General features: G+C 45.9%; 1 protein-coding gene across 1 annotated transcript in view; it reads right to left on the reverse strand.

The window, feature by feature from the left end:
• ATP11C (ATPase phospholipid transporting 11C) overlaps window positions 1-27,701 on the reverse strand; it is a 202,777-nt gene that overhangs the window by 31,418 nt on the left and 143,658 nt on the right. The window contains exons 13-23 of the mRNA XM_049767475.1: window positions 27,193-27,354; window positions 26,154-26,305; window positions 25,090-25,161; window positions 22,472-22,545; window positions 19,429-19,532; window positions 18,302-18,483; window positions 16,735-16,998; window positions 10,919-11,093; window positions 6,363-6,465; window positions 5,398-5,543; window positions 723-782 (exon numbers count right to left, since the gene is read on the reverse strand). Coding sequence (XP_049623432.1) covers window positions 723-782; window positions 5,398-5,543; window positions 6,363-6,465; window positions 10,919-11,093; window positions 16,735-16,998; window positions 18,302-18,483; window positions 19,429-19,532; window positions 22,472-22,545; window positions 25,090-25,161; window positions 26,154-26,305; window positions 27,193-27,354 — 1,494 coding nt within the window. The remainder of the gene's footprint in view (window positions 1-722; window positions 783-5,397; window positions 5,544-6,362; window positions 6,466-10,918; window positions 11,094-16,734; window positions 16,999-18,301; window positions 18,484-19,428; window positions 19,533-22,471; window positions 22,546-25,089; window positions 25,162-26,153; window positions 26,306-27,192; window positions 27,355-27,701) is intronic.

A 27,701-nucleotide genomic window follows, 5' to 3' on the forward strand; every position in this document is an offset into this window, starting at 1 on the left:
ATGCACCTGTCCATGCTCCCTCTTAGGTTTCACATTCATATGTCATTTTGAATGTGGTCTACGATCAGAAAACAGCAGAAGAGCTGAGGGTTAGAGCCCTACAAGTAACCCAAAGCTCTAGCCAGGAATAACAATGAAGTGCCAACATTTTTTAACTGCAGACACTACCAGAGTAAGTTTTGTGGGATAAGATTCTTAGGAAACCCTGTATATATTAAAGAAAAAATCATGGTAGTATTCAGGGGGCTGGAGGCCACTCCTGGTTCCGATTAGGTTCCATGGATGTGGTGCTGGGGACCAACCATACTGCCAGGGAATGGGTGGGTGGGGGGGAGTCCTGTAGCATCTATGATCAAACACAGGTCAGGAATATGACTGGCATGTTTCCTAAACCCTTTATTACCTCCCTGACCCCTAAAACACTCCTTTGAAGAAGTTCTCAACTTCATGTAGCAAGTAACTTTCTCAATGAACACATTACTTGGTTAAAGTTGTACTGCTGCTATACTCATAAACCAATGGTAAATCAACATTGGGTTTAAAGAAAAGCAACTGTATTAGAACAAAGACAGAAATATTGGCTATCATCACAAACCAGGCCCAGGTCAAATGGTAGGTCACTAAAGTTCCTCCCCGCTCTCAGACATATGGCTCTCATCTCCATTATCCGATGCAGAGACGGGCCTTTGTTAACAGCAGAGACATTCTATATTCTAACAAACCTGTTGTGAGAATCCACAGAAGAACTGGTACAAAAATTGAGGCAAAATGAAACAAAGGTTCTGGAAAAGAAAAATGAGACAAGGGTTAGCATTTTCCTGGCATAGTTTTTATGAACATACACCGGAAACTACTTGGAGGAATCTACAGAGAGTTTTCAGTCCTATTATCAGAATGCAACAAATCTATTCCTGAGTTGTCAGGAAACAATTCCAACCCTAATGAGTTGCTCTGACTTGCTCCTTACCTTGCTCTCACTCCTGTTCTATGTAGAAAGAAATGCCCTCACGTAATGTACACCTCTAATGATGCTGTGCCTGACATGACAATTTGACTTGCAAATTCATTCTCAAGTCATCTGACAGCATAGCACAGCCACTAGCTTCTAAAGTCAGCTCACATCAATAAACAGTCAAGGAATCATCATTGTGTTTATGTTAACACTAACTGTATTAAATGACGTTTTACTGTCATTATTTAGGGTTTCAGCAATCACTCGTGATTACTGACCGCAGTGCAAAGACGGCACTGTGAATATTAAAAACAAGCCAGAATTTTATTTTTCTTAAATATTTAGACAGCAGTTAAGACAACAGTACACCTTTGGGAAACTTATTTAATCAGGAAGATACTAAAAGAAAATGCTAAAAAAATAAATCAAACCCAAACTAAAAATTTTATGGCAATAAAAGGCACTAACATGGCAGAACTACTAAGAATGTTATTTTCTTTTTTGGGGTGTGGTGGTGTTGGGCCACACCCAATAGTACTCAGGGTTGATTCCTGCTTCTATGCTTAGGGACCACTCCTGGCGGGGATCAGAGGACATAAGGAGGGCTGTAGGTTTGAACACAGATTGGCCACATGCAAGACAAAAAGAGCCTTAAGGTCAGCACTATGTCTCTGGCCTTAAGACCCTAACTTCTGATGGAGTCCTGCCCTGCACAGGACTCCACCTTACTTCAGACTGCCCCTTGTTCCCACGGCTCTGAATTTCGTTTCCAGCAGTGCCTTCGAGATCAGATATGTGAGCCGTACCACAAACCAGTCTCCTCTGCTCTGAAACCTGCTGTTGCTGAGCTCATTTGCCAGTGGAAGAAATCTGAGACTGTTTTGCAAGCCCTAGTGTCATCACATAGGACAAACATCTGCAATTTGAGCCACTGAGGTGAAGGCCACACAGGCCCTAAAGGATGTACCCAAATTGGGGTATAAATCCACACAGAAAGGAAGTGAGTGTCTGAGCCCCTGAGGTCCTCACTAATGGCAGCACATTGTTCCCTGTGTCTGTGCTGGTTCCATCCAAACCACTGTCAACACCACTTCTAAAGACTCTATAATAGTCTTTATGAAACAACAACAAAAATCATGCTCTGGACCTGGACACTGCAGTGTTGAGTGGCGAGTCTTGGAAGGGGAGGGCTGATGCTCCTGCTGGATTTTTTTGCTCCCTAAGAAGAAAGACTTGTCCTGTTTTACACCTTATTGACTCCTTAGGGCCTAAACCACAGGGTAAACCACCTGAGCTTGTTTGTCACTGGAATAAACAGAGAAGTTCAAATTTACCTAGGTCTTCAAGATAAAGACAGCAGGAAAAAGGCCAGGCCAAGACTCACCCTGGATGAGTGCCTTATCAGCCAGGCTAATCCTGCAGCAATGGAGAGTTAAATAACTGAAGTCACTATCCCAAACATTAGCCTGATTAATGATTCAAGATCAGAGTGAATGGAGACAGCAGTAAAATGGGAAATAGGACTAAAGCAGTGACTGGTGAAAATGTACACAGAGCTCCTGAGGGAGATGAGACAGAGGGCGACAACCATAGGTATAACCCTCTGGTATAAATAGTCATTTCTTTTTCTTTATGATTTTTGGTTTGAGAGCCATACTCAGTGATGCTCAGGGGTTACTCCTGGCTCTGCAGTCAGGATCACACCAGGCCAGGCTCAGGGGACAATATGGGATGGCAGGGATCGAACCTGGGGCAGCTATGAACTAAGCAAACTTCTTATTTGCTCCAGCCCCAAGAGTAGTCATTTTAATTGCTTAAAACTCTGTGAGAAGCCTTGAGTTCAAGCCCCTGTACTCAGCAAACAAAACCACCCCTAAAATAAGCTATCAGTTCCAGAGGAAGGACTCAATTGGAATTGACAAAATAAAAAAAAAAAAAAAACCTAAGCCAAATTTAGTACAAATCAACACTATATAACTACAGTGAATTAGGGTGGGTGGGGGAAATAAGGATAACTTTGGAAACATTATTTTGGTTTTGATTTTGTATGTGATGAATAAAGACAGAAAGAAACAGGGCTGGAGAGATTTCCTGGCCAATATGGGTTCTATTCCCAGCAAACCAGAAATCCTGAGCTCCACTAAGAGTGATCCCTGAGTGCAAAGCCAGAAGTAAGCCCTGAGCACTGCAAGATATGGGCCCTTCACCAAAATAAAATAATACCTTCTCCCAAAAAAGACAAAGAAGATTACATACAAATATAATTATCCATATAGATCTATTTCACCTCAGAGGCCACAGAAACAGATCAAAGTCCATTCTTGTGGGTTTGGATTGGATCTCTCACACCTGCTAACCTCTCAAGCAATAATAGGGGTAGACCTGTTAGCCTCTAGCTACTGGAATGGCCCTAAAACAAAACATACCAACCATAAAAAAGCAGGGTTTCTTTCTGGTGGTAGTAGGAAACAGAAATTCTGACTTTTTTTTGTCAATGCTCTAGCACTGAGCCAGTTAAAAAATAAATGCTTGGAGGAGCCCCAAGTGATAGCATAGCAGAGAGGGCTCTGGCCCTGTATTCAATCCCTGGCATCCCCTATGGTCCCCCCCCAAACCTGTCAGGAGTGACCCACACAACAGGTCAGGTGCTTGGATAGGGCTGACCAGTTTGATCCCCCACATTGTCTATGATCCTCCAAGCCCCACCAAGAGTGGTCCTGAGCATAGTGCATAAGTGAGACCTCAGTACAACTGGGTATGGTCCAAGAAACAAAGACCAATGTGGGAACCAACAGCTGATACCCAATGTGTGAAGCTCAGAAACATGTGAAAGTGAAATAGGCCAGACAAAAACTATTTGTCATACCAAGTTCTAAAATGGGCAATGTGTAGATGCATAATGTAGCTGCATAAACTCCACCTAGAGGTATGTGTTCATACCCCTATGGTACTATCCAGCACAGTCATTTCCAGAAGCCCAGTTCTTCGGGACAGGGGTAGAGGGAGCGATCTCCTCCCTTTCACTGCTGCTATTCTGGTCATTAAGGTCGAACACAGGCTTGGCTGTGGTGCTCCCTCCATTAGCAACAAGGACTTCGATATCTGTGCATCACATAGGGGGGATCACTCTCTAACTGTGTTGCTTGCACACATTCTAGGCAAGTGCTAGTAGGAGTTCACCATGGCATTTGGACACATGCCCACCATATTTCCTGGCCCCGGTGCTCACTTCACTTTCGAGTTCTTTATTTTTGCCAAGACCAGGGATAGAACCTGGGGCCTCATGCATGCAAGGCAAGTGCTCTACTGCTGAGTTACATTTCTGGCCATTGCTCAACGTAACACCTTTGGCTGTGGCAGTGATGGCTGGGACTTGTGCCTTGCACACTCCTGCCTAGGGCACTCCTTGCAGCATTGGGGAATCATGAGAGTAGTGCTGTTAGGATTATAGTTGGTACAAGTTAATTCAAAACCTTACCCTGTGAGGCAGACATTCTAAAGTCACTAAGCTTTTATTTTCAAGGAGCCCTGGATATTTTTAATCCATTTTCAATTGGATAGTAATTACATAGAGACACAGTTGTCAAAACCAAACTATGAACTTTCTATAGTTTGGGGGCTTTGAGTCACACTCAGCAGTACACAGGATGATTCCTGGTTCTGCACCTGGAGGTGCTCTAGAGATGATATGGAGTGCTGGGTTGGCTGCATGCAAGGCAAGAAAAGCCAATGCAAGAGATAACTACTAGACTGCACTACCAGGTGATTGGGGAGATTTTTTGCATCACCAATATCTTGTACTATCTCTCTGGCCCTCAATGGGTATATTTTTATTGTAAACCCTACAGAAATTAATTTAAATTGGTTTCTGATTCAAGACACAAACAAACTCTGTTCTATTGACCAAAAAAAGAAACAAGAATAACAAGGAAGGGAAACAGAATCAAGCGGATCCATTCACAACTATCCAGTCATTAATTAGTTTGGTTGCAAATATTAACCACCGTCTAAGGCCAGTCAGATTAGCACCTATGACCTCCATTCAGCACAGAAAATGAGACAAACAGACACAAAAGGAGACAAACCAACAGACGAGGACTGTCCAAGCTTTAGGGTCTCCTGAGCAGCCCTCAGTGAGGCCACAAAACTTAGTGGGCACAGGAAGAGTAGAAGTGGAGCTCTTACCCACAGCCAATCAGTAAAGTCCTGACAATTCCCTTTTCTATTCTTGCCCATGCCCCTCTCCAAGTAAAAGAACCTAAACAACTCTTTTATTCTCTTTTTTCATTGGATATATTTGTTGGCCCAGTTATCTGTTTTATTCTTCCCTGGGCATATTTTGTTTGCATGCTCAGATCATAGTCTTAAAGACCTACACTATTTTGCCCAGGGCAAATGCCAAACCTCAGCATTTTTGTTAAGGAGATGATTTTTCCACTACATACCTTATAGAAGAAATATTGTACAAGGTGTGCTATTCTCACATAATAGAGGTGTCCATGAGCCAGCAGCAATTTCTTTAGATGTTTAAACTTTGGAACTGAATAATCACTATTCCTCGCTGCCTGGCGACCTTCTTTGCCTTTAATGCCTAAAAAAATAAGAACATTTCTATTCAGTAAGGGTTTAGGCAACGGTGATTTACTTTTCTCATATTTTTAATTTGCTTATAGTTCAATTGCATAGTTTACCTTGGTAGCATTTGTTTTCCCCCAGCAAAATTCTTTGACAGTGATGCTGCTAGTTCACCAATAAAAGGCAAAATTAAGGGCTGGAAAGGCAGCACACCAGCAAAGAATGTGTTTCACATGTAAAAGAGCCTCTGGATTACACTTGCAGCACATTTATTTGTGTTTAATTGGAAATAACCTGTTTATAACACAATATAAATCCCTTTACTCACACCAAAACAAAAGTTACCTGGAGAAACAATTCTCCTCCACCCCCCCCCCACAAGTGACTACCAAACAGCAATAAGATAGGAAGGCCACAATGCCACTCTGAGGCAACATTTCATCTAAGTTCAACACTTAAAGCCCTGTCTACTCATAAACAAGGTCATATGGGAAAGCAGCCAATCAAGGATCATTTTGCCATCCATACAGTTGAGATCCTCAAGAACAAGACTGTCGCCACATAAGCAGGGAAAGAAAAGTCAATGCAAGAGTTAACTGCTGGACTGCACTGCCAGGAGATTGGAGAGAATTTGTATCACCCCACTCTCATCAGGGCCAAAACGTGGGTATGGATCTATCCCATGGGCAGAGGACCTTCTTTGAAACAAGAGTCAACATTCCTGGATTCGAATCCAAAATGAACCATCCAACAGTCCTGCTGGGCTGGAAGGGGGCTCAATGAAAAGGCAGTGAGTGGCCAGACCTTACCGCTGCGTCTCATTCACTTTCCTTACCGATTCCCACATGAGATTCCAAGATCATGCTGACATCATTAGCACCATCCCCTATTGACAAAGTTATGGGACTGCCTTTCAAGTTCTTCACCATTCGGACAATCTAAAGAGTAACACAAAAGAACACAAAAGGTCGAGTGTGAGCTGGTACATGGGCATGGGCGAGCACTCTTCCACAAGTTTGTGAATGGAGGAGTCGCAAGTAGAAAGTGAGTGCGTGCACATGAGTCCAATATCTGAGGAGAACATATTAGATCATATGAGAACAATATGCAGTATTAGAATGGGGCAGATCTCTTTTCGATTACTGTATAGGTCCCTGCAGATTCGGTGTTTAATGTGTGGCACCAAGGACCAGAAGGCTGCTTTGGGGAGTACCATGTAGAGACCAGTGAAAGGAAAGAGGCAAGAAAGTAAAGTAGGAACCATAGCTCGAATGGTCTCCTCTTTGCTCTTCTCTTCCTGCTGAGTCCCACATTCCCTAGGACACTCTCCAACCCCCAGCCTGGTACCCAGGGATTTGGCAGATATTCAGAATTTGTACCTGCCTAGCAGCTAAGTAGATTTCACTTACTACCCAACTGCCCAATCCTGAACATCCAGGAAGCTAGAAAGATTTTACTTGCATTTTGTGGCTGGGGATGGGGTTTCGGATATAGTCTGTGATGCTCAGGGCTTCATCTTGGCTCAGGGACTGAACTGGGGTTGGCTGTTGCAGGGTAAATACCTTTTGCCTATAAATAGTGTGGTCTAATCTTAAACAGATTTAAAATAAAAACAAATGATGTTTGGGACCAGAGCAATAGTACAGAGGTATGGCATTTGCCTTGCACACAGCCAACCCAGGATGGACTCGGGTTCGATTCCCAACATCTCATATGGTCTTCCGAGTCTGCCAGTAGTGATTTCTGAATGCAGAGCCAGGAGTAACCCTTAATGCAGCTGGGTGTGGCCCCAAAAACAAAACAACAACAAAAAATGTTTCTTGTATGCACATGTTTCTTGTCTTATACAGGCATAATGAAAAAAGGGAAAAGGTGTGTATGCCATAGAGGCAGGCTGGGGGAATACAGGGGGAGAGAGAAACTGGGGTTATTGTGCACTGGTGAAGGGTTTTGGACAATGTCTGGCTAAAAACTCCATCATAAACAAGTCTGTAACTGTGTATCTCATGGTGGTTCAATTTTAAAAATTAAAAAGATGCCCAAAGACTGGTTCAAAGCCCATCATTATGCCTCACGTGTCTTGCCCGGATGGGTCTGTGGTATGGCCCACCTCAGTGTGACATTCCTGGAACTGAAGATGATTGAAAAGCTAATCCGTGAACAAAACCATCGCCTGGGAGAATTACTTCTAGGAAGTGCCCTGCGTGAGCAGCTGCCTAACTGCCGGCAGATTCTGAAAAGCTTCTGAAATTCAGAGGCTAAATGATGGCACAGAAAAATTCTTTCTTCACGCATGCCCTCCTCAACATCTAGAACCTTCAACCTGTTCTCAAGAGATCTGATGATTGCAAAACACTCTTCTGAGGTTCTGCTACCCCATGGTTCAACTAAATGCCATGAGATTTCAGTTGTATTAAAGAGCAAACCAAAAATAAATAAATGAACCACCAAAAACTCACCTCCAGGTCCATTTTAACATCAAAACAGTGTTACCAGGAAACACTTGCTCCCCTGAGGCCTTTTTGACTGTTTCTAACATTCTCAGAAACCAAAATGGCCCAGGAGCAAATGAAAGAGGCAGCACTGCGTCAGTGTGCGGCAGATCGAAAAACAGCAGAAGTGCATCAGCTCCACCGTGTGCGGAAGGCAGTTGCCTCAAGAAAATGAAACTGCAGCCAAGAAAGTTCTAGAGCCAGAAAATGAGCAAGGCAGCATATGCGGCATGCAAAATGCAGACTGGGGGGAAAAATGAAAGCTCATCCTGTGTGCTGATGAAGGGGCAGATGGTCATGGACTATATAAACTCAAGGAAGGTGGAGACAGATAAATGTGGCATTTTTACAGAACCTCAGGTCACCTGGTTTAAGAACTTTTCCTTTGTAACTAGGAGGACTTTGTGCAAAAGGAATCGATTGATCAACTGAAAGCCACAGCATGTGAGCATCTGCCCCCAAAGACCTCAGAGGCACAAGGTGGCTTGGTGGAGATCAGGTATAGAGCCAAGAATATAGAGCAGACAGATGAAGGAGATAACCATATGCCCCACCATGTGAGGAGGAACAAAGGGTCTTCTAGGTGCATGGATGAAAGCTGCTGTCATCAGAAGGGGCCAACATTGGATGGCGAAGTCATCAGCAAAGGGTTTACAGGAGGAAGAGTGACTGATACCAACTGAGAGAGACAGACTGGAGGCTGTACATGGCAGCACAGGGGGCTGGAGGAGAATTTTAAGAGAAAGGGGAAGGCATCTTCTTTAGCTTCTTAACTCCTAGCTAACTGATGTGAGGGGTCAGGAAAAATAATGTTTCAATCAATGTCTAGCTTAGCATTGGCAAATGTTTGATTTGATGGATCAGGGGTGAGGTACAATTTTCCCTTTGTACAATAAAGGGTTACTCATGAAAAAAGCTTAAAAAGTCCCATTCTTCCTTCCGGTTGAAGAAAGTCTGAGAAACATTTTGGAAGAAATCCAAAGGGTAGTACCTAACAGGGGCTACAGAAAACAAGAGAGAATGTAGGGACAGGAAGTGGGATGGACTACACATGGCAATACATACAGGACAGACTGGGTGAACCCAAGTTGAGTTGAGGCATCTACGCTTCATGCTAAAGGAGAAGGAAGTAGTGTGAGGAAGGATGCAACTGGAGAGAGGCGGTGCACAGGAGACAGTAGGGCTGAGAAAAAAGAGGTGGGGTGCCCTAAGCCCTGCCAGGAGTAATTACAGAGCAAAGAGTCATGTAAGCCCTGAGCACAGCCGGGTATAGCAGTAAAACCAGAAAAGAGAGGAAAGCAGAAGAGAGGGATGGGGAGAAGCAGAAAGGGGAGGGGCAAGGAAAGAAAAGGCATAAAGGAGGAAGGAGGGGACAGGAAGGAGATGGAAGGGGACAGAGAAAGGAAGGAACTGAGGAGGGGAAGGGAAGTGAGGGGAGGGATGAGAGGTAGGAAAGGGAGATTCCAGAGAGAAGAGGGGAAGGAAAGGGGAGACTGGAGGGAAAGGAAGGGAGAGGAAAGTGAAGGGAAGAGAGAGAGGGAGAGGAGGGGAGGGGAGGGTGAAACAGCAAGGGGAAGAGAGTGGAATGGAGAGGAAAGGGGAGGGAAGCAAAGGGAGGGGGAAGATGGGGTGGAGGTGAGGAGAAAGGGGGTTATGAATAAGAAAGAAAAAAAGAAAGGAGAGGAGAGGAGAGGAGAGGAGAGGAGAGGAAGGGAGGGGAGGAGAGGGAAGGGAGAGGAGGAGGGGAAGTGAGGGGAGGGGAGGGGGGAAGAGAGGAGAGGAGAGGAGAGGAGGGGCAAGTAATTGAAGAAAGAGAAGGGAAGGAAGACTCCAGAAGGAGAAGAGAGGGAAAGGAAAGGAAGATAGGAGGAGGGGAGGGGAGGAGGAAGAGGGAAAAGGAGGGGAGAGAGAAGAGGAGCAGAATAGGGAGGAGAGATCAGTTCAGGAAGATGGAATCAAGACTGCAGGGTGCCAGCACAGAGAATAGTGTGTAGCTAAATTCAGCAACTGGTGAGGACTGTTGTCTAGGCTTGAGGGAAAAAGCTGAAAAAGGCACCATCATAGCTTCAGGGATTTGATCTCAAGGGCAAAGATAGCAAAAGCAAATACACATCATAGAAGAAATGAGTATCTCAACCTAATGATGCCGCCAAACTGGAAGCTAGACCACTAGGACACAGTGATTGTGAGGGAGGGGAAAAGGTCCAAAGTGATCTGGAGACTTGGGGCACAAAGGCAAAAGGTAGCAAAATCCAACAATGATGAAAACAAGGGAGACAATACACCAACCAATGTGCAGGAGAAAACAACACAATCTGTGGAGGACACTATAATTTAAGGTGACAGGGCCAAGTCCATGGGGAGCAGCTGAGCAGGGAGCCATAAATGAGACTGAACATCTAGGGAGAGTCAGGGCCTGAGATTCCCCAAGAGGAACAGCAGGAAGGGATGTGATGATCCTGAGTAAGGTTAGAGAAGACAGCAGCGGGAGACTCCAGGAAAAAAAGATAACCCTGAAACAACTGAAACATGAATCAAAGTTAACAGGCCCTCAGAAACCAAGGATTGTGGGGTGTGGACCACTGAAGCACCCCAGTACCTGAGGCGGGAGGTTGCTCAGATTTGAACCCTGGCACTGCATGGCCCTCTGAGCACCACTGGGAAGAACCTGAACACAGCCCAGGCTGGGGAGAAGGTCAAAGAGAGGGACACAACAGAGAGTGTCCTACACCTACACCTACTCAACCTAGGTTCGATCACCACCATCCCATATGGTCCCCCGAGCCCACAAGGCACTGAATGCAGAGCTGGGCTTAACAAGCCGGGTATAGATTTCATTCAAACTCAGGGTTGGAGTTGGGGGGGGTAGCGGGGGTACCATAAAGCAAGGTGGCGTTACCTGGGCTTTCTGTAACGGCGCCATCCGGCAGCAGAGCACTGCAGTGCACTTCATGCAAATCTGCAGGAAAATTGTTTTGTAGTTGTTGGAGCCAGAGTCTTGACTGGAGTTTAGTATGAGCGACAGTGTGGAGCCGTCAATGATCAGACCATATTCCTGGTGCTCAGTCCATGCTCTGAAGGAGAGAGAATGCTGAGTCTGCTGTGCCCCAATGGCCAGCTACTAGCCCAAAACAAAGGGATTCCCCATCTTCCTCTTGCCCTTACATCTCTCTTTTGATATGTAAAAGCCCATCTGGATTATTCAACCTTCCTGCCCCTGGTGAATGATATTAGTTTAATAAAGAAAGATCAGTTTGGGGCTTGTTATGCTCAGAGACACAACTTGATGCAGACTGACTCTACGGCTCTCTCCTGAGTGGCTTGTTTTATTAATCCTACATATCTATCCTACCTGCTTCAGACCCACCTGCCTGGGGTTGGAGATATGGTATGTGGGATGATCTCACAAACTATGGGGATTTATTTTATACCTAATCACTAGTCCAGATTTTTCTTTCCTCTCACCACAGGCAAGAGGGTGCCAGACAAAAGCCGTCACACATCTGCTTCCTACACCTACACATATTTTGCCTGTTTGTTTTTACTATGAGGGCCATACCCAGCAGTGCTCAGGGTTTAGTCAGAACTGTGCACTCAGGGATCACTCTTGGCAAAGTTGAAAGGGTGAAATTGAACCTATGACGGCCCCATGCAAGACCAACACATTACCTGCTATTCTACCTTCTTCAGCCCCTAAACTGCAAATTAGAAAGAAGCAACCTTTTCTAATCATGACCCAGATTCTCTCCATTACATCTCATCTCCCATATGGATGTCACTTAGCTTTATAAGATATTAAAGAAACAGCTGAGCAGTTGGTCTTCGTATAAGCAACTCAACAAGATGGGGAAGAGAAACACGTGGGTACCTTGCAAACAATGTCCCAGGCCCAAGTTCTAACCCAAACCAACCTAGTTGGGGTAGGGCTGGACTGTAGATATAGGTTACCATTTTGTTTTTCGTGTTGGTTTTAGGGACCCTACTCAGCTGTGTCCTGGCTTTCTCCTCACTCTGTGTTTAGGGGTCAATGCTGGTTGTGCTCAAGGAACCTTTTGTGGTACCAGGGCTAGAACTCAGGTTAGCAGCTTGCAAGGACTAAGGTGCCAGCAAGACAAAAGTAAGAAGTGTCAGAAAAAAAACCCACAAGGAAACGCTGACAAGTAAGAACATTCTGCTAATTAGTAGTGCATTTCTGGCAATGATGGGGACAAAAATAGTGATTATTCAATTTTTCACCCAGAGAATTTTGGGTACCATTTAGGAACCACTGTAGTGGAAGCATTAAACACAGCAGGAGCCCATATTAGAATTCATTTGTCTCATTTTTTATGCTTCTCAAAGTTTAAATGTTTTAAAAGAATCTCATGCAAACTCCCAGGAACCTTGTTTAATCAGTATGTGAATGAGGAGGCTTGGGGTCGGCCAGGAGATACTGCATTTCAAATGAGCATCTGCTGAAAAGGAAGCCACTGTTATTCTGGCCGAATAGCCTACTGTGACTCCATCAGGCAGCCCTGGATCCCCCATTTCTCCCACAGACATTGCTAACTCTACCAGATCTGGAACATATCCATATTTTGCTTCCTCAATTTTGAGAGTAGGAAGTTTGGGGGCCACACTCAGCACAACTCAGGGGCTATTCCTGGCTCTGTGATCAGAACTGAGCTCTGGCAGTGCTCAGTGGATCATATGAGGTCCCAGGAATAGAACCTGGGGTCAGGTGCCTGCAAGGTAAGCATGATCTCTCAGTTCTGTTCCCTAATTTTATGAGCTTGCTGGAATTCACTAATTCGAGATAGGAGCCTCTGAGGCTCAAAGGGCAAGAACTTGGCAAGGGAGTGGTGTTAGTTCAATCCCTGGCATTGGTGGCAGCCCCTTTACCCCCAGCAAACCTGGGTCAGAGCGACCCTCCTCTGATCTGAGATGCATGTGGCTGGGCTGTTTATGGCCCACTGTGGCCCCAGGGCCCCTGAGCACCACTGGGGTCTCGACCTGCCAACATAAGAAACAGCAACTACAGCCACCTTCTTTGCTGTTTTACTCAGAGTTGGCTGCAGAAAAGAGAGGGCCAGTAACCAAAGCAGCAATCTTTGTCAACAAACAAGTCTAAGGTCATCTAGAAGAATGGAAAGAATTGTCTTGGATACTTGAAACCTTAAATGTAACAAAAACAATAGAAAAACATACATTCACACACCCATATCTTGCATGGGATAATAATTTGGACAGCATGCACACCTAGAGTAAGGTTAGTGGGCTCTTGATGAGGGATCCTGAAAATAAACTTGATGGACTATAGAAACAGGGAGGCAAGTTTCAGAATGGGTGGGGGCAGATTCCCTTTTCTGTCTGACACATAGTCTGGTCACATAGTCTGGTCTGAGCTGAAAACTCTGGGCCTTCTCAAATGGGAGGAGATATCCCCCTTTCTGCATAAACCACAACATCCTCCACCCTCCAACAGAAATGGTCTAGCTCCATAACTAAACCTTATCAAATTATCAAGCCACCAAATATTTTCAGATCTATATCCCTGGACAGCTCAAACATGTCATCTACTATGACATTTCACAGTAGTGTCAGCCCAGCAGCATCACAACAAATTTGATGGGAAAGTTCCAAGGAAATCTTCCAAGCTCAGTGAGCCTAAACAGTAATACATAAGGTTTAGATAGCACCAACCACAGCATAGTACATCCTCAGTGACTTTACTAACACCAATGAGAGATAAAACAAGCATTTCAAACTGACCCTTATTGATTGAAATTTTGATAATGCTTTTTGCCTTTGTGTTGTAACAAACAATAGGAAGTACATTTGTGCCTACAAGGGCCCTAGCTAGGGTGGTACATAGTAATAAAGGGACAATTGAGGGAAGATGACACTGGAGTGGGATTGGTGTTGGAACATTTAATGCCTATATTATGAAAAACTTGGTAAATAGGAGTGTTTTAATTTAAAAAAAAGAAGGAAGGAAGGAAGGAAGGAAGGAAGGAAGGAAGGAAGGAAGGAAGGAAGGAAGGAAGGAAGGAAGGAAGGAAGGAAGGAAGGAAGGAAGGAAGGAAGGCAGGAAGGAAGGAAGGAAGGAAGGCAGGAAGGCAGGCAGGCAAGAGAGAGTGTCATTGGTAGACAAGTAAGGATCACCTGAGCTTTGGTCAGGTTTGGTTAATTTCTCAGTAGGGTTGTGACGCAGCCAGTACTTTAGACTTCAGTACTAGACATGCAAAGGTTGGCAGATGGGCATGAGGGGTTCTAGGGTTCTAGCTACAATCTGGCAGGGAATACTACTGATGATCCTGGGAATGTGAATAGAGCTTTGTGAGGCTGGGTCTGAAGGTTTTCTAACAAAGAACCATGGTGCCAGGTCCACGCAGAGAAGGTAGGAAGAAGAGATGGTCCGAGATGGCAAGGCTGAGCCAAGGTTTCCTGAAGGACTGGTTTTGAAAGCAAAGTGCCCCACTATAGCTGAATGGGGCTCTGAGTTGTTTCCTCCAAAGGCTTCGATTGTAACCCTAACCCCAATGTGGAGGTGAGATGTTCAGAAGAGAACTAAGTATAAGTGAGGTCACATGGTTGGCATCATCAGTTAAGAGCATGAGCACTTTCTAAGAGTAGGGAAAATAGATATACCACCTCTCACTATCCACTATCACACAGGAATTCCGAAAGCCACGAGGAGGGCCCTCACTTGAATTGAATCAGTCTGACACCCTAGTCCCAGACATTTGAGCACTGGAAGTGTGAGTAATTAATGTCTGTTGTTTTGGTCGCAATCTATATATTCTGTAATGGTAGCCAAGCAGCGTCAGACAGATGGACAAGTTGAAATAAACCTACTTTAGGACAACTTTTCTTATGTAGCATTTGGTAAATGAAAGGAAACATTTACCACAAGCAATTAATAAAATCCTGTTTACTTTCAGCGGAGTCCACTTTCCAGAAGAACCACAGCTGTCTGAGAACTGGCCTGTGCCTCACGAGTGTGGGCTATTCCTTATTTTCTGCAAGTTTGTAGACAAATGAGCGATGAGAACTCAGATAAAGTCTAGTTGTTAAGGGCAAGAATGTTGGAACTGGATAGATTCGGCCCATCCATTATTAACTAACACATACAAGCCATTTGCTCTCTCTTTAAATCTTAGCTGCTCTTTCTGTAAACAAGGAGAAGAATAAAAGCATCCTAGCAGGGAGTTGTAAATAATGATTGAGAATAATTTTATCAGGTACTGGATAATGTTCCTTGATCATAAATGCCTAAGGCACGAGAAAAACTGCAAAGATAGTATGGGGGCTAAGGGGTCAGACTTGCATGCAGCTGGATTCAGAATGTTCCCCAGAACTACAGGCCTGTCTAAACACCACTGGGTGGAATCTGTAGACCTACAGCTCTGAGTAGCCCTGGAGAACTGCTTTGCTGTGTGTGGCCCCAACCTCCTCACCACCTACCCAAAGAGAAAGGAAGCAGGGGGCTGGGGCACAAGTGGTGGAGCAGATGGTTTGCAAGTACACGGTCCTGGCTTAGATTCCTGGTGCCTACAGGCCTGCCAAGTACCACTGGGTGTGGTGGCACAGCAAATCAGAAGGCAGCAAACAGAAATGAAATGCATCACTATCTCGGGGTCTTGGGATATAGTGCACACCGTCATTCTGGAAGGAAACTGATTTATTTGCTCGTGGACATGGTAAATAAATGCATTCCAGTCATTGGATTAGCAAAGGCAAAGACTTGGCCGACCATAAAAATAGAAAACTCCCATTTCAGAATGAGAAGTCAGCTCAGAACACAGAATCAAAATGGATCAGTGTCCTTCCTGCCGAACCTTGGGCTCCCGAAGTCTGTCCTAAGTAGCTAGTTTCTGAAAGCAAGAGATGAGGTGCACGTGTTAATGAGTATTTGAATTTCTGAGGGAGAAAAACAGATACAGGATTGTTTTACTGTCTCACACACACCCACACACAGCAGTGCTCAGAATATACTCCTGGCTCTGTGCTTAGGGGTCTCTCCTGGCATAACTCAGGGGGACTATGTATGATATTTGTGATCAAACCCAGGATTGTCAGTTGTGTGCCAGGCAAGCGTCTTGCCCACTGCACCATCTCTCCTACCTCTTACATTTTTTCAGTTAAACTAAATTAAGTTTTCATTTTTTCCAAGGGGGCTGGAGCAATAGCACAGTGGGCAGGGTGCTTGCCTTGCACGGGGCCCACTAGGATTTGATCCCTAACATCCATATGATCCCCCAAGCCTGCCAGGAGTAATTTCTGAGCGCAGAGCTAGGAATAATCCCTGAATGGCACCAAGTATGGCCCCAAACCACACATATATTTTTTTCTGATAAATTTTCATTTTTCTCTTTTTTTTTTTTTTTTTGGGGCCACACCCGGTAACGCTCAGGGGTTACTCCTGGCTATGCGCTCAGAAGTCGCTCCTGGCTTGGGGGACCATATGGGACGCCGGGGGATCGAACCTCGGTCCGTCTCCTAGGCTAGTGCAGGTAAGGCAGGCACCTTACCTCCAGCGCCACCGCCCGGCCCCTCATTTTTCTCTTAAAGGAGAGGCTGCAAGTAGCAAGTAGTCACCAATGTGAGAGCCACCAATTCCTCAGGGAAGGTTTCAAGTATGATGGGCGAAACAGCATAGAGAGAGACGGTTGAACCACCGCCAAAGAGGCTGGGCTTGACATTGTGATATACTGAGGCACTGCCTTGTCTTACTTTTTAAGGCTTCTGGTACTTTTAGGAAATTCATGCATCAACTTCTTCCGATATTCGATCAACAGCTCATGCAAGCGATCTTCCTTCCGCTCACTTTCCTCGACGGTTTTGGTCGTCAGTTCCAGGAGGTCAGTGCTGGTCTGGAAGAGACGGCAGGCGTAGCAGGTAGACTTGGCAGTTTCCATCTTGTCCCCTGTGAGGACCCAGACTTTCAGGCCAGCCGCGTGCAGTGCTTCAATGGTCTCTGCTGCTTGATCCTGGAGCCTGTGAGAGGCACAAGGACATCTCGTTAGCCTGGAAACATCCCGCCAGATTCTGTGGGAAGGCTTGTTCAAAGCGGGTCTATACACTGTGCAAGCCTGACACGTGAGCACAGTGGCTTTTCTTCTCATAGCCTCCGCTAATTCCCCCAAATGCTATTTCTGTCATATTTTTTCCTTAGTAAAGGGACCTGCAAACAGTGAGAGTGTAAAAAGCTCAAGCCATCTCGGATGGTAATTGGCACCCAAGGGCAGAATGAAAAATCATCACTTTGAGCAAAACTATTTCAAAACACACCAAATATTCTTAGTCACCATCACTTGGGCATACTTCACGGTAATTATGTATTTTGCACTATGGAAGTACCTAGTATGGTTGAAAACTGGCAGGGCCCAACAACTTCTAATCGAATACTGAGAAAGGTGAATGAATTCCCCAGCTTCCCTGAGCTTCAAGGGTAAGAAAGAACCTTTGTGCACTTCTGAAGGGAAGGACAGGGAAGTGATAGATTTCCTCAGTCGTCTGGCTGGCCAATAGCCATGCAAGCAGATAACCTGGATGCTGGTGAAATGTCAACACATTGCCCAAAGTGGTTGAAGATATATTTGAAGCTTCTTGTTGGATGAAGTATCAAAATCTTCACCAATCATTACTTTAAAATCCCTCTCCCCCCTACCCAAAAGAGGGGCTGGAGCTACAGTAAGCCCAGAGCCAACCTAAGTTTGACCCAGGCACTCCATCTGAGCCCCACTCCCAATCCTGCCAGGACTGACCCTTGAGCTCAGAGCCAGGAGTAAGCACCTGGGCGTGGCCCCAAAATGAAGGAAAAATTATTTAAATCAGCCAAAACTTCTTGTTTCAGCCAGTTCCTGTGTCTGGCCATGACAGGGAGAGATCCACCTATAGAGCTGAAGCGGCTTACACTGAGCAAATGATTTAAACATAAGCTCGGAAACCAGCTTTGGCCAGCTCTCGTGGTGTCTGTACTACGTGGAATTTCCTTTCTGTGCATCCCTGTCTGTCCAAGTGCCATCTGTCCTTCCAGGCATCTCAAAATGCTACAGCTACAAGCCTAAAGCCTGTGTCATCCCGCTCTGTGGAAATATCTGGATGACTAAGTCAACACTCAGAAGACTGCAAAGCTGACAGGTTAACTGCTCGAGGTCCCACATATTTAATTTAAAAACGACTTCTACAAACAAATCAAACCCTGGCACCCAGACAAAGCAAACATCAAGACGTTAAATTAAATCCCACCCAAAATGACCCGGGACTGAAAGAACCAGGGGATCATTTTTCTAATTACTTGTCTTCCACGGCCGTGGCTCCGATTAAATTCATGTTTGTCTCTATATCATCAAAAACCTTTTCCATTCTCTCCTCTCGGTCCTGCAAGGCCATTTTGGCCTCTATGAGCTGTCTGTTAATGGCTTCATACTCATCGGGTCCCAGTTCTTTGAAGGCCACGCACAGGGTCCGATATCCGTCCTTGAAGCAAAGCAGAGGTTCTCTGGTTATCCAAGCGTCAATTTGGGAGAAGCTCTGCCTCTCATTAAATACTTATTTTATTTATTATGTACAGGAGGGAGACTAATGTGGCTTTACTTTTAAAAAGAGAGAATAGAGAGGGGCCCCCCAAGAGATAGGACAGTGGGGAGGGTGGCTGCTTTGCACACAGTCGACCAGGATTTGATCCCTGGCATCCTGTAGGGTCCTCAGAGCACTGAGGAGTGATTTCTGAGTGAAGGGCCTAGAGGAACCCCTGAGCTCTTTCAAATGTGATCCTCACCGCTTTGAAACACACACCAAGAAAAAAATAGAGTTAAGAGATCATAACCACAGTTAACAGTCACATAGGTTTGGCTAACAAAATAATAGTTCTTAAGGTAAAATATAAAAGCAGAATAAAGGACTAGGGAGCCAGTTCAATGAGCTGGGGCTCATGGAGGAATTCAGCTTTGATTCCTGGGGCCAATGAGTCACAAATTAGTGCTGGGAGAGATCCCAGGGCACTGCTGAGCATACCTTCCTACCCCCAGAAAATAAACCACATGAAACAAAAATTACTGAAAAAAATCTCGGAAGTAGAAACTTACTCACAGATAACATTTGTTATTTAAATAAGGAATGTATGGGGCTGGAGCGGTAGCACAGTGGGAAGGGTGTTTGCCTTGCACAGAGTCAACTTGGGTTCAATACCTGGCATCGCATATGGTCCCATGAGCATTGCCTGGAGCTGAATCCTGAGTATAGAACCAGGAGTGACCCTTGAGCATTGCCAGGTGTGGTCCCAAAAGCCAAATAAATAAAATAAGGAACAAACTCTTATCAACCCCACACTGTAACAATAGTGCATAAAAAGAAAGCTAAGACTTTTGGACACAGTGACGGCCCATTAGCCCCTTCCCAACGGTCAGGGTTGAGATCTCTCACCACTGCATTGCGCTCCACGTGGGCTTTAGTTAACTCAATCTCGTGATTCTGCACCCGGGGGAAAATCGCTGAGTCCGCTCCTTTGCAGAAGAGAAGTATATCTCCTAAAAGAAATAAATCAAAGGGCTCCACTGCAAAGCCTAAGACCACTAACAGGGTTTTAATAACAAGACATCGACCATTTTGGGATCTTTAGCACATCATGCAACACTTATCCAAGTGGAGTGATATATCTTGACTTTCACACTATAGGAACAAGCCACTACCTTTGCTTTAAAGGACCAATACGGACATAACAAAACCCTGGCGTTCGTATCATGTCGACCTGCTAAGATCTACTTCCTGGGCACCAGGGACACTAACCTAGCCTGCAGCCAACCTGGGTGCAATTTGTGGCACCAGGTAAGGTCCCTCAACTTCACCAGGAGTGATCCCCAAACAGAGAAACAGGAGTAAACCCTAAGCATTTCCATGTGGTGCTCCAAAACTAAAGGAGACAATACCTGAATTAAGGACTTTGCACTGCACACAGCAAATGCCACTTTAAACTCCAACACCATATATGTTTCTGAGCACTGCCAGGAGAGACCACTGAGCACTCCCAGGTATGGCCCCACCCTTTGCCCCATCAAACGACTCCTCTAGTGCATCAAGGTACATCATGGTGGTTGTATTAAGAAACTGCATCTGTGGGGCCAGAGAGATAGCATGGAGGTAAGGCGTTTACCTTTCATGCAGGAGGTCATCAGTTCAAATCCCAGTGCCCATATGGTCCCCCGTGCCTGCCAGGAGCAATTTCTGAGCCTGGAGCCCCTGAGCACTGCCGGGTGTGACCCAAAAACCAAAAAAAAAAAAAAAAAAGAAACTGCATCTGAAGCTTCTTTACAAATTCTGTCAAGCACAATTCAAAGTGTACCTATAGGGGAAGTGACACAGTACAGTAAGGTGTTGGCCTTGCACATGGCCAACCTGGGTATTCCATGAGCCTGCTAGGAGTGAATCCTGAGTGCAGAGCCAATATAACTCCTGTACATACCTGTGTGTGGCAATAAAAAAGGAAGAAAATAGGGGCCAGAGAGATAGCATGGAGGTGGGGCACTTGCCTTGCATGTAGAAGGCGGTGGTTCAAATCCTGCCATCCCATATGGTCTCCCAAGCCTGCTAGGAGCGATTTCTGAGTGTAGAACCAGGAGTAACCCCTAAGCGCTGCTGGGTGTGACCCAAAAACCAAAATATAGGGGGGGATATAAATGAAACTGTGCACTTACAGATGTCAAGGAGCAAGCTCCCATTCAAACAAGATGGAATCAATTAGAATACATTCTGTAAGAGAGCTTGGGGAACAGAAAACCAACAAGAACAGCTTTGCAGGAAACTAGGACAATCAACTGCAATCATTTCTATTGGACGCTGCACCCAGGACAGTTGTCCCAACTCAACATGCGACACCTCATCCTTAGGAGGCAAAGTGCAGAGTTTGATTGCTTGGCTGTTCTGAAGACAAGGCTTGAATTGTTTCCTACTTCACTCTTGTAGTACAAATGCCCAGCGAGATGCTCAGGAAAGAACAGCCAGTGTCTCAAAGGTTAGGGGTTGTCATACAACTGTAAAATCACTTTTACCTTTTCCCTATCACCTTCTCTAAGTTAATTAGCACAAGTACCCAGGGTTGGCATGAACATGAACACAGCAAATACTGAGACATGCAGGAGGCTGAAAGCAAGCTGCAGGCAGCAACAGTCTATTCCCAGGAAACCAGCCAATCAGCAAGCCCCAGAATTTTCCCCACAGTTAGGTATTGTTATACTCTCTCTCTCTCTCCTCTCTCTCTTTCATTTTCTTTCACACAACGCAGTGGGCTTAAAAGTCACCAAATCTAATGCCACCATCACGTAAAGAAACCCACCAGTGACAGTGCAGTCACACCACAAATGAAGGATCAAGCAGAAAACGATCATGCAATGGTCCTGGTAAACCTTTCCAGTCTTGCACCTAGGAATTTCCAACAGGCTGGCTTCTCAAAGGTAAGTTATCAGGAAAGAACTCAAGCCCAAGAGCAATTATGTCCATAACCTTGCTGAAGGCAATGTGGTAAATAAACTGACACAGGACACAGGCACAGAGACACAGGCAGGTTGATGGGATGTTTTGTAAATAAACTTGAACAGGGAGACTCACATAGACACACATGCACATACACTCCCCTGAGTCCATACATGAAGCAGTATTCCTGTGTAGCTCTGTGACCGTACCACATGCCCAGCACAGCCCCCAGGTCACAGCTGAGCCCCAGAATAACAGTGCTGGTCCACCTGAAGACCCAACACTTTAGTGGATGAATCCAAGTGCTCAGAAAGAAGGGCAAACTGACTGGCCCTTCCCCAGCACCCCTGCTTCCTGGGAGTTAGGACTGGGAGAGAAGATGATTAGGGCAGCCCCTAACCCTCCATGTTCCAGGCTTCCTTCCCTCCTGCCACCTGGCCCCACAACTGAGCCACGATGGGTTCCTCTCCATGGCTGTTCTGGCCATCTGAGGCTGAGCAGTACCTGTCCATAATTTCTGGGCATGCCAGGAGTTTGGTGAATAGATGATGTGTGGCAAAATGAGCACCAGAAGGCACAGAGATCAGGCCTAGGACAGGGTAGGGGGCTTTGGTGAATGGGCCAGAGCTTGCTATGCAGGTGTGAGGCCTTGGGTTTGATTCCCGATGCCATCAGATCTAACTAAGCCAAACTCCTGGCTTCAGTTCATCACCCACCACACAGAGTGTTTCTTCGCTGGGATCCCTGTGCCACATATACAATGAGAAGAGCCAAGATTTCAAGCCAAGCCAGATAGATAGCATGGAGGTAGGGCATTTGCCTTTCATGCAGAAAGACGGTGGTTTGAATCCCAGCATCCCATATGGTCCCCTGAGTCTGCCAGGAGCGATTTCTGAGCATAGAGCCAGGAGTAACCCATGAGCGCTGCCCAGTAGGACCCCCAAAAAACAACAACAACAACAACAACAACAACAACAACAAAAGATTTCAAGCCACATACCTGCTTGGTTCTTCACAATGACACTCATGCGACGACGGACAGAATCAAAGTTCAAAGTGTGAAGCAGCTCGTACCTTCATGAGGAGAGAAAAGATATTGAGACTCATCACACTGGGGTCCGAGAGATAGCACATTTAGTGTTTGCCTTGCACGCAACCGACCCGAGATGTACCCAGATTTGATCCCTGGCATCATATATGGTCCTCTGAGCCTGCCAGGAGCGATTTCCAAGTGCAGAGACAGGTGTGGCCCCAAAACGAAACAAAACAAAAAAGACTATTCACATTAACATGGCCATGTCAGGGAACAGTTGGGTCTCTAAATATGGGCATGTCTACAGTGTCCCCACTGTGGATTATCTGGCCTCCTGACCCCACTTCAGAAAAACTGATTATGCACCCCAGAAACTGCCTGCTTTAAGTAAACCAGCACAATGTAACCTGCCCAACTATACCTGCGGTTATTACCCCCAAAACCTCAGTGCTGCTAGGCACAGGAGCACAGGATAGAGCTGTCAGAGATGCATACAGAAGCTACATGGTCCCACCCAGCCCACTGTCTCAATTCCCCCCATCTCAAGTGCTCACTGGGTATAAGAATCACAGTGCTCAATTGCTAGGTAAACCTGGATCAGCCTGAGTTGGTCTCTCCAAAAGCTCATTTGGGAGGTGGTAGACAATGTGATGTCATGTTTCCTGCAGGACAAGCATGATTCTAAAGGAAGCTGGTGTGTGGGGGTGGGAGGTGTTAGGGCAGAGAAGGAAGAACTCTGAAGGAAGGCTTCCTGGAGGAGAGGGCACCCAAGAGGGTGGCTGTGGGAGACATAATGTATTGGGGCATACACACAGAGCCTATTAGAGGACTTAAAGCAATTCCCTATGTTAGCCATGTAATTGGCAGGGGAACTGCAGGGAAGAGGGGCCAGGAACTGAGAAACTGGGGCCACTGCAGACATGAGGGTTCTGATGCTAAGAGCAGTAGAAGTCCAAGGAAGGGACTAAATGTGTGTGACTGGCAACACAAGATTTACAATAGAAGCCAAATGATTATCCAAAAAATGTGGAAGACAGTATTCTGGAAAACAAAGCTAGGGACAGGTCTTTGACAGAAAAATCTTTTCCTGTCTCCCAAAGTCTCCTGTGGACTGTGGATACTTCACACAGCCATATGCAGCACCAGAAGGGGGCAGTGTTGCACACATGCTAGAATCTACACTGAGCTCTGAGCACTCGGGGCTGCTTCCGGCATCTGAGCCCCTTCACAAGGGCCAATTCTCCCCAAGCACCTCTTCCTGGATTCTAGGTAGTGCGCAGGACACTGAGAAGAGGCTCAGGGCCAGAATGGGAGGCAGAGTGCTGCATTTTAAGCTCAGTGACACAATTCAAATCCATTACAGAGCCTAATAGAACCTTCCAGTGAGCCAAGATGGTTCTTTTCTTTTTTTTTTCTTTTCCTTTTATTTCTTTTTTTTTTTTTTTTTTGGTTTTTGGGCCACACTCGGTAACGCTCAGGGGTTACTCCTGGCTATGCGCTCAGAAGTCGCTCCTGGCTTGGGGGACCATATGGGACGCCGGGGGATCGAACCGCGGTCCGTCTCCTAGGCTAGCGCAGGTAAGGCAGGCACCTTACCTCCAGCGCCACCGCCCGGCCCCTCCTTTTATTTCTTGGCCCACATCCGGTGGGTGCTCAGGAGCTACTCCTAGCTCTGCTCTCAGAAATTACTCCTGGCAGTGCTTGGGGGATCATATGCCAGCGATCAAACCTGGATTAGCCACATGCAAGAAATGCCCTATTGGATGTGCTATCACTCCAGCCCCCAAGGTAGGTCTCTTCATCGAAATATCTTTAGGTGAGGTTGTGGGGGGCATAGGATACCCCAGAGTATTTGCTGACCCTCACTCCTGCATCTCTAGGGTGAGACAAAACCTTTGACACGGAAGCCATCTAAGTGGCCTGGCTTCTGAAGTCACTTGGAGGGGCTGAGGGCCACACAGGGTTGAGTCCCTCCTCTGGCTTCTTACTGTGTGTTAGAGCCATGAAAGGACAGGCCATGCTGAGGGAGTAAGAAAGACTCCAGTCCACCAGGTCAAGTGCTCCCAGCTGTCCCTCTACGAATGCTCAAGGCCCCTCGTGTGTCATAGCCATGCCTCAGAAAACCCCATGAGCAGAGGAGAGTCTGGGGCTTCTGTGTGTGGCGAGGAATTGATTCTGGGTCTCCTAAGTGATACTCGGGAGATCTGGGGACCCTGTCGGGATAATCTGCCAAGCAGGCTGTGGTTCTGTGCAAAGGTCCACAGACTCGGCCCTGCCCAGGTCCTGAATGTTTCCAGAGCCACATCGGGCAGTGTTCTGCGGCCTCCATGGATTGCACCCAGGGATGCCTGGGGGATCACGAGGGCAACAAGGGTAGGACATGGGTCAAGCACATGCTAAGCACTAACCACTAACCATCTTAACCACCGTGCTTGCCCCCAGCCCCCAAGTCCTGTACTTATGGGTGTACCCAGCTTCTTCTGTGGTCCTTTCCAAACCATGTCAATGGGCCATGGAGGTAGGTGGAGAAGTGACAGTCGTTGGGGGAGAGAAGTGACACTCTGCACAGGTATGGCACTACTTACTCTTCGATTTCTTTTCTTTGGTTCTCGACTCTCATTCGGCCATTCCGAATTCCTACAAATGTGAATCCATACCTAGCAAAAGAATGGAGATGGGGAGAGGGGGAAAAAAGACCTTTATGTATCTCGACAAAATGACTAATATCCCCTGGCACTGTGGTGACTTGTTGATGCTTTTCTCCTTCATCCAGTCTCAATCTATAACTCTTCTTCCCTTTATTGGCCGAGATGATAACAGAGCAAGCTGCACAGTGATTCCAAGGACGGGCAATTTGTCATTTCAATTCTGCAGCTAACACACTGGGAGACAATTTAGCCACTTAATCATTTGGAGCTTCATGGGAAAAAAAGGGGGACAATCAGTTACCAAAGAGTACCCAAATTACTGGGAGCACTTTGAAACCAACGCGCTGCAGAAAGCTCAGCCAGTCAGCTGCTCTGCCCAACCTGCTAGCAACATATTGGGACTCCTGGCTTCGAGGACTGGCAACACCATTCCTCTGTTGTCTTAATCAGTTAGCTTTGGCAAATTGTCCACACCTTTTCAGAGAAAGTAGTTTGGCTTTTCTTTATTAAGTGAGGATGCAGGGCATGTGAGGCTATTAAAGTAAATAGACTCAAAACCAAATAACTCCTTTCCTCCGGTGATTTCACTTTCTTCAGAGAAATGCCAGGAGAGCTTTGTTTTCGCTCTCTTGCTCCTGAAGAAGGCTAATATATTCCTCTACAATACATCTCAGGGAGGTGGGTTTTCTGCTACGGCTTTACCGAGGTGGCACTGGTAGACGAAGCAGCACTTCACACAATGCGCCAACAAATGTGTGCGACTGTTTGGAGACATCAAAACACTTGTGATACCACCCACACTATCAACGTAAGAGACCTACTTGCAGCTCTTCATAGGTTCGTGGGTGTGCATGCACATTCTAAGAACACAGTGTGAGAACTAGCCTAAACTTAAACAACAGTCAAAGTGCAAAATATGGTACTGTTCATATAAAAGACAAGGTGCCAGTGGCCCTATCTATCTCTAGAATTGACTCGTCTAGCAGAACGAAAGTGCTTACTTCTTCGCTCCTTTCACCAAAGCGATTTCATCTGGTGAAGAGGAAACATAGGTTAATTCGGGGCGCTGTCCTGTTCCATCGACAGCATCATTTGTTTTGATTTCCACGGTGTGACATAAACACAAGGCACGAAGAAAGAGCTCTTCTCGATTCTGCTGGGCAGGGGCAGAGAAAAACCAAGACTATTATTACTTTCATGGTGGGCACTTGGTAACTCATCAGTGAACAGATAACAGCTATTAATGTGACAGACAGAAGGGCCATAACTGCCAGCAAAACGAATAGCAGAAATCTCTCAGTCCCTCATAGACCAAGAAGCAAAGAACTTCTCTGAGGCCCGAAGAGCATGCCTGGATCTCAGCCCAGTTACCCTAGTGGCCTGGTGAACTTCTCCAGGCTCGGGGGCCATCTAACAAACCCCATGGCAGTGCCTTCCTGTCGGCCTCCAAGAGCTCACTCAGTATCTCAACTACACTCTTGGAATAATTCAGGTGCACAGAGAGCCTGGTTCATTTAATGCCAAGACACTCCCAGGACATGTTAAAGATTACAACGATATCCCATGCTCAGAGCAGCTTGCTGGAGACCGTCACGCACAAAGGTTAGGAGTCTACACACAGGCAGGACAAAATTTCCCCCTATGTGTCATTTCTGACCATTTGCTCTCTTCATACATTCTACTTGCTAACAAATTCCAGAGGTGTCAGTAGCAGCAAAAAAAAAAAAGTGCGGTCCAGGGGCCGGAATGACAGCCTAACAGGGAAGGTACTTGCTTTGCACATGGAAAACCAGGGTTTAATCCCCAGCATCCCATAGTGACCCCCAAACACCAATAGGAGTGGCTCCTGAGTGCAGAGCCTGAAGTAAGCACTGAGCACTGCTGCATGTGACCCTCAAATCCTAAAAAGGTATGGTCAAAAGAACAAACAAGTCAATACTGGAGCCTGGCACATGCTACCTCTTAAGTATTGTAGCAGAGTTAGCAAGCACATGCGTAAACGGATTTCTCAAGGTCCAAAGGTAATATAGGAAATGTCACCTTATCTGCTTTGTCAAAGTACGTTAAGGGCCCATCAGTTTGGGAGAGTCCTTCGGTGTCCTGAGGGACCCCTCTGTACTTGTGGCCATCTATGCAGCATTCAATGAACTCCATGCTATTTTCAGTGAGTGTTCCAGTTTTATCTGTAAATACATAATCCACCTAGAAATAGGGACACAAATAGGCATGTTTATTTTCTTTGGCATGATTAATTTCCACTTAGTTGGAAGTCAGAGCTAGTAGCCTCACCAGAGAAAAATCTCTTTGCCTAACATTTGTCAAAACTCAGGGGATTATTGACGCAATCCTGTCAAATGAAGGAGAGATGCAATCCTATCAAATGAAGGAGAGATGAAACCTTTTAATGAAATGGAAATTGTATCGCATGTCCAATGTAGATCTACTCGAATATGAAAGAGTCTAAGGGCAGCCAGGTTATTTGACCCAACTAAGAAACCCTCCATTTAAGACTTGCCTCTTTTGATCTTAGAATCTACACTAAGAAAAGC

Source organism: Suncus etruscus, chromosome X, assembly GCF_024139225.1.
Source record: "Suncus etruscus isolate mSunEtr1 chromosome X, mSunEtr1.pri.cur, whole genome shotgun sequence".
Lineage (NCBI taxonomy): Eukaryota > Metazoa > Chordata > Mammalia > Eulipotyphla > Soricidae > Suncus > Suncus etruscus.